Consider the following 12,166-nt stretch of genomic DNA (forward strand, 5'->3'; position numbering starts at 1 on the left):
TAAAAAACAAGTGGCCAGTAAATTTGGAAAACAGCAGAATGGTTTAGTTAAACTAAGGCTTTGAACAAACTGAGTTACATTCTTCATAAATCACAAATCCTGTTTGCCTTCAGAAGCACACTATCCCCAACTCTTTTATTTTTTACTTAAAACTATCAAGTCTGGAATTTAATTCTCCTATTTTTACTTCTCAGTTACTACAAGAGTGAGGCTTTAGCCAAAATGTTTCAGACACCAGCACTGGAACTTGAAAAAGTAGCATCCACAGGTACTATATAATTGGTGGACTCACAAGAAAGATTTCTGTCTTGTGTGGCAGTCTTCAGGTATTTAACAGAGGAGACTTCCTCAAGTTACTTAGTCCTTAGTTAAGTTTTGAATTTGAAGTAGAAAAATCAACACGCATATTATTTTTTAGAAAAAAACTGCAATTGAATTACTACTTTGCAACACGCCTTTCTGCATTTCTAAGACCTGGTTCTGATGGGCTGCYTGAAAGGAAAAGAAGAGGGAAAACAAGAAGGGAAATTCCCTGGTCAACTTTAAAATACTGTTTTGCAGAGCTTCTGTGGCCTAGCTCAAATTAATTCAGCACTAATAAGTTTGGGGTTTTAGTTTTTGCTCCATTTGTATTGGCAGRTTAACATGACATGTTTAGAATAAAATGACTTGCCCATAAAATTCCTGTTCCTGCAGACACCAGTGTGCTTAAAGAAATTACTAAAATATATTGCATTAAAAAGCCTTACTCTTCAATRCTGGAGAAATGGTGAGAATTCCTTCTGGCATACAACCAGTAAGGAGGAYACTAATTCTGGCAACTCCATGCACGGTTTTACATTTCAGTTTCTTAGTGTAGCTCACTCCCAGCTACACCAGAAGACCAAGAAAATAGTGTGCCAGCTTGTTTTTTCTGTTTGCTTTTTTTTTTTWAAGAAAAAAAGAGAGGAAGAAGTATTACCAAGTGTTGCATTTTCTGAACAGGTTTGAGCTCAAGGTAATTRGGATACAMTTTATGAGAACAAAGAAGATGTTTTCTTAATACACAAAAAAGAAATATTTGAAGATGTCAAAAATGCTCTGASCCACCTACATTAATAGGGGAAGGAAGAGAGTGCTGCAAACTGAACAAGCAAAGTGAGTTTTATAACCGTTTGGACCATTAAAAGAACAATGCTCATTTTAAAAAGGGCTTCTTGCAATCGTGTGACCTACATAAATAGATTAAAAMATGTAATCTGTGCAGTCTGTACTCACAAAAAATGTTACCCTGTGTGAAAACTTGGAGAGAGGTTAGTTGTGCAGAGACTGTTAGGGAGGTAAATAGACCATYAGCCCTTCCTGTATGATAAATTAAGTGGCAGTGAGATATGGTATCACACTAGCAGAGATTTTTTTTAAAAAAATCACAAGAGTAGGAAAAGCTGTCACCAAAAAGAAAAAAAAAAGAAAAAGAAAAGGAGGGGGAAAAAAGAAGAGTATTCTGTATTTCCTGACAGGAAGAGAACTTTTAAAAACAAGTCACTAATGAGCAAGGAAAAACGAGTTAGTAATGCTGTACAGAAAGAAGTTAGAAAAGAAGTTATAAGACTGAAAGTTTTGAAGGATATGCTGGCAAGCTTTTGTACTCAGATAACCCCAAAAAAAATCCTCATCCTCAGAAAATCAACCCAAGTGCTCCTCAGTGACCTACCCATCATGTGTTACAGGAATCAAAAGCAGCAGCTGCTGTGGAAACTCAGGTGAGATCTGATGAAGGATGCTGCTTGAATTGCTTACTGAGATTGACCAAATTGTTTCCTAAACAGCTTTAATATTTAATAGAGAATGCTGCAAAGGGCTTGTTGTGCTACAGTTTTATAGCACAATGCCAGCATCAACACGAGCAGAGACAGCAACCAAACAGCGAGCACTGATAAGCACAGCCAAGAATCTGAAAAGCATCTCAGAGATACAGAACAGAGCCAGTGGGACCGAGATGAGGCACCAATTTAAGGAGCTTGTTTCTCAGGGATTAYAGATTGGGGAAAAACACAGGTGTGTTTTCAATGAAGCAGGAACATAAGCAGCAGGATGTGTGGTGTCATTCCTCTTTGCTGAGAAAATGTACATCATCCATTCAGTCAAGGACTGTGGAAATTATCAGCAATATTATGTGCCAAAGTTTAACTTAACCAGAAGTAAAACCAAGAGGAAGAGTTTTGACTTCACTCTTATCAATACAGTTAAGTGGAAATATTGCAATTTTAGCTTTTGTCTTGAATACTWTGTATCACAATGAATGTTCTTTTTGGCAGCTGGTTACAGCTTGGAGAAAAGATTCCAAGTTTCAGGCAGAACCGCTATCTTTTAAGAATTCTAGGGAACATCTGCTCTTACTCATATAATAACCTAGAAGAAAGAGGGCACTGAACAGCAGACACACTGTTCTTACAAGTTACTTAAGTAGAGGTATTGGGTAATTTTTGGCTCCTTTCACCACATCAAAGAGTGTAATGGTTCACATTATAGCACACAGATCTCTTTTCTGTGGCAGTAAAGAGACTTCCACAAAGATAAAGCTGAAAAGGGAATATGCAATGGAAACAAAACTATTCTAGAACCTGGGCCCACGTGAAAGAATGCAAAAGTGCACATAACTGATTACAGATGCCTGCTGATTTTGGGTRSACACAAAGTAGTTTAGGAATGAAAWGTAGTTTAACAGTGGTTTCTGARTGAAAAYGGGAGTSACAACCCCACACCTCGTTACCTGCCCGGCTGCTGGGGCTGAAGAATGTCCAGCAGAAGCTGCTTCACCTCACTGGGGGACATCTGGTACAAGTCCTTGGCTGGCATATCCCCAGCACGGATTTTCAGCTCGTACTTCATAGCATGGATAATCCATCTACAYAAAGGGAGGAATATATTTATTCATTAAATACAAAGTTTCCAAATATGAGGAATTAGTCTAATAAAACAGCTCATAACAATTCCACACAATCCTGCKATTTGGCTGTCAGGACGTGCATAAAATAGCAGACAAATACTCTCCTACTCTTCCTGTTTGATTGGAACATGATACAAACTGAAAAGGATAATATACAGATTTTAAGAATGTGTTGTGAAWGGGGATTTCCATAGAGAAAACTGATTGGACTACATTCCTTATATCCCACGTTATTAAGACCAAACATTTACCTGCCTTTTGATGTTAAAATTCCTACTYGGGATTATGCTCTGTCTATATATGCATTTTGCTGATGAGTTTTAAAAAGCCATAAAATTTGCAATATTTTACATTTACAAAGACTTCAGGGCTTATTTCTAGTTTTAGCCTTTGAAATTCTTTTTTTGCAGTCTATCACACTTTGCTTTTTCTACTCCTTTTTGAAAAAAATTTGATTCAATAAAAATATGGCAACAGTGAAGATTTTTAGCCTTAGGTATCAAAGAGGCAGAACTTGGCMAAGTATTGAAGGAAAATGCCGAGTTTTATTCTGCACATTATGTAAAACCAGTGCTCGAGCCTCTGATGCAATATCAAAGATGAAATAAGGTACAGATACATCTGAAGCAAGCACAGAGCTCTGTCTCCTACCATCTACACCGTTTCAGTTCAAGTAGGCAATACYAACAAAAGGAAACTTATCTGGTTGTTCTTCAAACAGTCCCTAACACCTGATCAAGGCTTGGGTACATCAGAGCCTTTGTGTGTTCATCTGAAAATGCAGCGTATTCTTAAGAGATGTAGGCTGTCATCTCTCTAAACCACACTCTGGGATCACATAATTATTTGGCCAACAAGGTGCAGAATGTTTTCCTTACGTAAATCAATGTTATTTTCTAAGGAATTCTCAGTAGCTATACAGAATTGGAGAKGTCTGGCCAGCTGATTCAATGTTGCTTTCCATTTGAGGTTTCCAGGACCCTGCACAGAGGTCAAGCTACCACGGAATATTAGGGGATATGGGCCCATTCAACATGCAGAATATCCTACTTTCATTGATTTTAGCAGGTGAATAGAGTGCTTCCCTTGTTACCAAGATTAACAACACAACTGGCTCAGGAATTTTTTTCCCACTCATTACTCAAATGAATCTCTCTGTGAGTCCCTCCCTGGTCTTTTCTCTTTGCAGTGGCCTACAAGCCACACCAAAGTCAAGAGTGGACCTTCTGCTCAGCWMTTCACTGATAAGAGGTGAATTCAAGTCAGTTGGCTGGGAGTTTTTACAGTAATAGGGCTGTCAGAAACTTGATCTATTTCAACATGAAACCCTGAAAACAAATCAATAACAAGACACTAAATCAAATCATTATCAAACTGGAACGGCATTTCTGTGAGAAGGTTAATTTTGCTCACTGGAGTGGGTGATAACACTGAAATAAAGGAAATTGAATCTCTAGCATTAACCCTGGGAGAACGAAAAAAAAAAAAATTGCAAAAAGGATTAGCTACAGAGAAAAAAAAAAAAATTGCAAAAAGGATTAGCTACAGAGAATAAGGAAGGGGAGGAAATAGGAGTAACATGGATCTGCAGAGGGGACAGCAAAGCATTTAAGTGCAAAAGGATAGATGTACTTCCAGTTAAAKGTAACACAGGCAATTTTTGGTTTTATGAGAACTGGAATGTACTGCTAAAGAAGAAATATGAATCTTGTGTGCTAGAAAAAAGGCTGCTGTTATCTACCTCCAGTGCTGAAATGCTSTATTTTTCTCTATGGAAAAAAATATGGAAAATGAAACACTTCAGTTCYGATTCGAAAGCGTGCTCACTGATTCTGTAAATCTCAGTCAGTAGCACCTGGCCTCTTCAAAGAAGTGCTTACTCAAATGCAGGTCTCTTCCTAAATGTGAAAAACTAATTAACTTCTGTGGGTAGCAAAGTAAATGCAGATCCCATGGAATGTGACAACACTCCAGCACAGCCTATTTGCAAGTCACCTTGTCACAGAACTAAAGGGAACAGCTGGGAGGTACATGTTGTTCTAACTGTGATTCCAGTCTGTGGTTCTTATGTTGTACACTCCCCTGCAATACCGGCGGTAAGAAAGACAAACAGGCACTTTACTGACCCAATCCGAATCTTCAGCATTCCACTGAACAGTTCTGGGGAATTCGAGATGATCCAGCCAATATGGATGACAAGTTCCTGCTGCACCACAGCTTCTCTTTCATCTTGTAACTGGCATTTTTCATAGATCATGTTCTTAATCACTGCTGGTGATAAGGGGTTAGAAATAACTGCTTCCTCTTGGCCAAAAGCTCCAAGTGTCACCTACGGCACAGTGAAAACAATTCAGACGATACGGGCAGGAATAAAAGCACTGCAAAGCAATTCAGAAACGAAACTGCGTCAACTCTGCTTGTTAAAAATTTCACAATACAAGGGTAATTTTMTGTCAATGGCTGATGCTTGTTAATACTGTTAATTGGATGCTATTGAAGTAATAAACTTCACTAACAACCACAGTAAAYATGGAATCTATTTTTCCAAATTAAAATAAAAATACAAGACCACTGCCTTGGTTATAATCATGACTATAAATTAGCTTTAGACAGTTATATAATTTCATACATTTCAGCTGTGGAGCTCCATTAAAATTCATAATTAAATTTATAGTTTTGTTTTCTTATTCTACTACCATGCTACAAGTTACAGCCTTAATTTTAAGAAAATATATTGCTGGTACTGGATGGTTTAACGACAAAAAAAAAAAAGGAATTTTGTCAAAATTCTGTTTTGCTTTTAATCTACTGTCAGTAAGACAGCAACACTAGTTTTTCTGCTGTAATAAAGATCATTCTTATAAAGTGATCAAGGAAGGAAAGTTAGGTTGAAAAAGTCCAAAAGAGCCTCAAATCATGCTGCATGCAGGTGGAGATTCCTCTACAGCTGAGTAGCGCCAGAAGCACAAAACCAGACCTCAATCTGGAGTAAGACAACGACAACACTGCATATGAGCAAGTATACACATATATTTAATACAAAAATACAGAAATATTCAATTAGTATTATTTGGAAGCAGCTATTCATGAACTTAGTTAAAATTATTGTGCTGGGGAAGAAAAATAACATCCTCCTTAGGAAGGAAAGAAACACTGATGATTCAACTTTCTTTGAAACTGAAAACTAAAACCCTGAAAGACCTTTTGCTCAGCTGCCACCCACGTGCTGTCTTTTGCTCAACACAGAGAGAGTGGTTACATTTCCATTAAAGAAGTCTTTCAAAAGATGCCTTATTACTTCACTCCACCTACTTCTGTGAACTAAAGGGCATATAGAAAAAAACATARAAAGGTTTGGGTRGGAAGGGACCWTAAAGATCATCTCATTCCAATGCTCCTGCTCCAAAGCCAATTCAACCTAGCCTTGAACAYTCCCAGGGATGGGGCAGCCACAGCTTCCCYGRGCAACCTGTGCCAGGCCCTCATCACCCCCACAGTAAAGAATTTCTTCCCAAGATCTAATCTAAGCCAGCCCTACCTCATTTTACAACTATTCCCCCTTGCCCAAAGTCCCTCTCCAGCTCTACTGGAGCCTCTTCAGGCATTGGAAGGGATTCCAAGGTCTTCACAGACACCTTAAACCTAAGGAGTTACAWAAATCACACCTCTTCCCCTCTTTCCTAGATGCTGAATTGTCTTTTCAGTCTTATTCTGTCATTAACTAAAAGTATTACTCAATTCCAAATACAATTATTAAACATATGTTTATTTTCTCTGCATTTTTCCTCCTTGGGAATGTTCTTTTAAGCCATTGGGTATTTTTAAAAGAAGCATCAGAGGYCTTCAAAATGAACAAGCCATTTGTTTAGTTTCTGTTATCATTCCTTAATACATTTCTGAGGAGCAAAGACTTACCTGCTTGCCCTGAACTAAAACATTAGTAATAGATGGTGCAAGGCTGTCCACTAGTTTACCTAAAAGACTTGCTGCGAAGCGCACAACAGACCTGAGGGCAGAAAACAGAGCAATCCCACTACATATCACATGCTAGTTTAATGAATTCAGATAYAAATTTGAAGTCTGCCATAGCAGAGATCTCAAAATTAACTCAGTGAATACATACATTATTTATAAAGTGGAAGTTGGATCAGATTTTATGCAATCTTCTGTAGATTTTCATGTTTTAGTTTAGATATAGGTTAATGGATCAAATATATATTTAGTTAGAACTCATTAAACTACCAGCTCCATAAAAAGCTTCTTGTTCTYTTCTCAACATCATCTTGAACAAAGATTTGACTGGAATGCCAGCTCCTCTTTTATGACATTGCTATTGTTTTGCAAGGTAACTTTGGTAATTTTTAAATCTATTTAAGGAACAGTCAGAAAGACGTTGCAAGAGAAAGTACAACACATAACACCAAGACTTTGCTGTGTTCCATGCTGGGGTAATACTTTGCATATGTAGCATGAAAARAAGAGACTTGTGTCACCTGCCAGGTTAAAAAAAAGCTGTAACTTCTAAGAGACACATTTTCCCATCTATGCAGTTGATGGTTAAAGTTATGAATATATTTAATAATCATTTCCTGACAAAATACAAACCTAACAGACCTGTAATTGAGCTTTTCTGGCACAGATTTTGAGGCTACTAAGAATCATTTATCCACAGAGATAAGGAACAAGCTGTAATATTCTATGGTGTTAGTAAAAAACKCAAACAGTTGACGTTGATTCCTGTGAAAACTGCTACACACTTCTTCAGACCAAGTGCAAAGCATTTCAAAAATGCATTAGCTGATACTATCAAATGCAAATAAGCAAAAAAAAAATCTCACAGAGCTGCACTTCAGATTTCTGGGCACTTTACCTGTTTCCCATGTACCAGTAAAGTAGTAATATGTGGGGTTATAGAAGAAGAAAATTTCTGTGCAAATGCAGCACTGTAGCGCAACACCAACCTATATGTGTGTCACATGGCAATCATGGAAGAGAAATGAAAAATAGTTTACATATTTTGTTTCTAAAAATACTTCTGATTTTATTATTACAAAAAATACCACCAAGGTGTTTTGTTTCTACCTCATTATTGGCAAAGGCCCATTTAACTGTATGAAGAGACAAAAATGAAAAACAGCTTTTATCTTTACTGACCTGTTACAAATAGTTACAGAGWGAGAGAACAGAGTTCAGGACTGCCTTAACTTTGATAAAAAGAAATTAAACTTCTACTGAGCTTCAGGGCAAAGAAATTAATAAACAACATGTAAATATCAACCTACTTGCAGAAATCTTTTAAAGTTATTGTGTCCAAGTCAGCTCAAAGCAAATTACTTCAGGGCAATAAATCTGAGTTAGTGCATCAGCTTAAATGATTTATAGCTGATCACCAACCTTCCTACATAAAGCTGTTGACAATATTTTATCATGCCCTGTAAGAAATAAGAATATTAACATTCTTCTCACATGATTTCAATTTAATGAGGCCTGTGTATTGGCAATAGCACTCAATGCAAAACTAGCCTATCGCTTTCGTATTTTCAAAGATAACAGTAAGAAACTGTTTCTTAATTTTTTAAAGCCTATTAAAGCACACCTTCAGCTGCCATGCACCAATACAATTGTCAGTAAAGCTGTCATTTTTTTTCCCTTTAAGTGGGTGAGAATTCTGCTTTACTTTCTATAAACACATTAGGAAAACAAAATTGGTGTAAACCAGAAGGAACACGATATTTGTATACAAACCAGAGCTTTCTGCTGCCAGCTCGTCTGTAGATTCTTTCAATATGCTCAGCAACAGTACCTAAAGGCATTTAACAAAAAACAGAAACACAAAACACAAGCAAAAAAAGATGCACTGGTTTCCATTTAACAGTAATAAGGTAAATTTGATGAGACCAGTTAATTCTGAATCTGCTTTAGTAAAGCACTTACCTATTATGCCCAACATCTAAAATTCAGATGCAATCAAGTCCCCTGCCTCCCAGTGAATGTTGTTATGAAAGAAGTCAAACCAGATTTCAGCTGAATTTGCTGCTCATGCTATAGAGACACCTGTATCASCTATCTTACAATATACTGGGGGAAATTAATCTACATATAGATTTGGCCTGTAAAGGTACACCCCATCATAAGGTACATYCTCAAACTGCAGAACCCAAGGTTCTGCATCTCCTGGTTTTAGATTGATGTTTATTGACTGTGTGATTATTTAATGTCAGTCTCAGCAGTCTCCAGTCGTAGGATGCAGGGAACGTTTAGTCWGTGACTCAGCCCATTTAATACAAGGCGCATATTAAAAAGGTTATCATCACCCACTACTTCAAACAGGATGGCACCAAAAGGGCTGTACAAGTTMGCTCTGAATACTCAGAGGCACAACTGCACTTTATTTTCACTGAATTGATTTCAACAGAGTTTTTAAGTTCGTCACCATGATTCAATGGTTGTAATGATGGTTGCTTACAGAAGTCAGGAAATCTGCCTCGAGGTATTTCTAGAGCAAAGAACACAACCTACAAATGGCTAAAGAGAGCTCCTGAAACTCCCAAAGCCTCTCAGCACTACAGGGAGCTGGTGGAAAAGACCATTTCAGAGGCTACATGGGCCTAATGTGCAGAGTCCAACCACGACTTGCAACAATGCACTGGGTTCCAGCCAATGTCTTTTATTCCACTTGACGTGGCTTTCCAGTCCTGTGTACAGTTTGGGGCACCACAATATAAGAAAGATAAAAAGACATTAGACAGTATCCAAAGGAGAGATAGGAGGGTGGGGAGGGATCTAGCAGGAAAGCCATGTGAGGAGAGGCTGAGGTCACTGGGCTTGTTGAGCCCAGAGAACAGGAGACTGAGGGGAGACTGAGGGGAGACCTCATCAGGGTCTGCAACACCCGCAGGAGGGGCAGGAACAGATCTTCTCACTCTCATGATCAGTGACAGGACTCGAGGAAACGGCTGGGACTGAGTCAGGGGAGGCTTAGGTTGGATATCAGGAAAAGATTCTTCACCCAGAGGTGTTGGGCACTGAACAGGCTGCCCAGGGCAGTGGGCACAGCTCCAGACCTGACAGAGCTCAGGAAATGTTTGGACAAAGCTCTCAGGCATGTGGGGTGACTGTTGGGCTGTCCTGTGAGGGACCAGGAGCTGGGCTCAATGATCCTTGTGGGTCCCCTCCAACTCATGATATTTTATAATTTTATATATCTATATATGATTCTATCTCTTTTATGACTCTATGATGTCTATATTCTACAGACATTTAAATATAGCAATACAGATAAAACATATGACAACAATGCACCACATGAATCAACTGCTTTATATCAATAAAATTAAGAAGCAGGGCTCTGTGCCATGAGGTGGTAAACCTCACTGCTTGATTTATAACTAAGAGTGTATTATTCTATCTGAATAGCCCTCTTTTTCTGAGGAGTAKTCATATATAAAAAGGCAGCTAATAAGCAATCTTTGGGAAAAAAACAAAACATCAAACTTTACAGCACAAAATCCAAAAGTCTCRGTAGCCTTTTTTGGAATCRCATTACAGRAATTTAGATTCTGTGCTCTAATACRAAGCCATAATACAAAATCAGTTTCACAGATACACTGAAGTAAGATTACATCAAAGCAGAATAAAAATTCAGTATAAAGCGTCATATATTTCAGACTGTTACAGACATACAGACTTATCCTATGTTTCAGTTTGCTTTGTAAGGTCAAATATCCTTTTTTTTAAATCTATGCATTCAAAATTACAACCAGAACCACCACTGTCCTGCAAAGAATCTAAAAGAGTTCACATATTCAGCAGCTCATTCCCCACCATACTATCAATTTGCATGTCCTATTTAACACAGAAATTGCTTTAAATGGCAGAGAAAAGAGCTACACAACTGCTGGCATGCACAGCTATTATTCATGTTCATTGCAACTAAACATACAGCTGYTTCCTCACATACTCAGGGCAGTCAAATGAAAGCATTCTTACCTTCCTTGGTGATAAAATTCGGCCCTTCCCTTTTAAGCAATATACTCGAGAGTAACGCTTGACTTGCCAGGCAATTGCAGTCCTTAAATACAAAACAGCAACAGAACCACAAATAGCCTTCAGATTTGCACTGAAGCAAAACCAGAACAGCTATTAAAAATTTTAGGTGAAACCAAAGGGTCTTTTTTCTTTTCARTTTAAGAAAAAGTCTACATATTTTACTTCCAAGGGGATTTCACAACTATTTCATACTCTGTTTATGCTGTATCCTTGTCACTGCTGCTTGCAGAGGCTTCTCTGTAAATCATATTAAGTTGTAATAACTTGACCTTGGAAAAGTTTCCTGATTTTTTTGTTCTCAGGTACTTTCATTTACAACAGAATGCTTGTAATGAAATGTAATGAATCTGCTAGATTCCCCATACTGTATCAAACAGTAGATCTAGAACAGTTAGTGGTAGTTTTCCTCTAGATACAGGAAAAAAAATGCCAGAATGGAATTATTCTGATGCCATTAAGAAATTCCCAGTCCATTCAAGCATTCTGAATTGCAGTTTGTCAATAAAATATCTATTCATGAGACACACGACAAATGGATCCCTCCTAGAAGTCATTTAGCACCAAAGAGGACTGGGGTAGCTGGGAGAATTGGGAGCCAACAATTACATGTGAAGGGCCGGGAAGTTCTGTGATAAAATAAAGAGGAAGAGTCCCTGAGTATGGAGAGGAAAATCAGACATCTCCTGTTATTAGCTGCACCACAACACTGATCATGTTGATCTAAGTAGGCTGCTGGTAAAAGGAGTATCAGCATAGAATTTCTTATTTCATGAGAATGAAGTTACACTGTACTTTTATCAAGTTTTCTTACATTAAGTTTCTGCAGGATCTCATATGTTGACTTGTTTTTCCAGTCATTAATATTTACATCTGGTTGCTGCTCAAGTTCAGAAGCATTGGGAGTACTAGACTGTCTCTTGACTTTTGAATGTTTTGGAAGATCCAGCTCCTCCAAACTCTTAAATACAGGAGCCCTGAAAAATAAGTATTTAATTCCTTTATAGTTCAGAAAGTATTTTAATTATCAAATAAGTCATCACTACTATTTACACATGGCCTTACTCTTCTGTTTCAGTGATCCTTAGGAAGTCAAGTTGTTCAACAACTGCTCCAGATATTAATGTCTGAAATGAAAAATTGRAAACAAATTTAAAAACATGTACATAACTATGTAGCTATCAGTATGTT

At 37.7% G+C, this 12,166-nt stretch overlaps 1 protein-coding gene across 5 annotated transcripts in view; it reads right to left on the reverse strand.

Moving 5' to 3' along the window:
• Positions 1–12,166, reverse strand: part of PHKB (phosphorylase kinase regulatory subunit beta) — a 198,366-nt gene that overhangs the window by 5,316 nt on the left and 180,884 nt on the right. For 4 of the 5 annotated variants that reach the window (XM_057375670.1, XM_057375669.1, XM_057375668.1 and 1 more), the window contains 7 exons: positions 12,041–12,102; positions 11,790–11,952; positions 10,919–11,000; positions 8,675–8,732; positions 6,845–6,935; positions 5,056–5,258; positions 2,753–2,887 (listed from right to left, as the gene is read on the reverse strand). In XM_057375670.1, the coding sequence (XP_057231653.1) occupies positions 2,753–2,887; positions 5,056–5,258; positions 6,845–6,935; positions 8,675–8,732; positions 10,919–11,000; positions 11,790–11,952; positions 12,041–12,102 (794 nt within the window). Of the gene's footprint in view, positions 1–2,752; positions 2,888–5,055; positions 5,259–6,844; positions 6,936–7,799; positions 7,891–8,674; positions 8,733–10,918; positions 11,001–11,789; positions 11,953–12,040; positions 12,103–12,166 lie in introns of all 5 variants that reach the window. The other variant, XM_057375665.1, reaches the window with a different exon arrangement.

The sequence above is a fragment of the Malurus melanocephalus genome, unplaced genomic scaffold (genome assembly GCF_030028575.1).
Source record: "Malurus melanocephalus ecotype Western Australia unplaced genomic scaffold, MMel_1.1 scaffold_254, whole genome shotgun sequence".
NCBI classification, from domain to species: Eukaryota; Metazoa; Chordata; class Aves; order Passeriformes; family Maluridae; genus Malurus; species Malurus melanocephalus.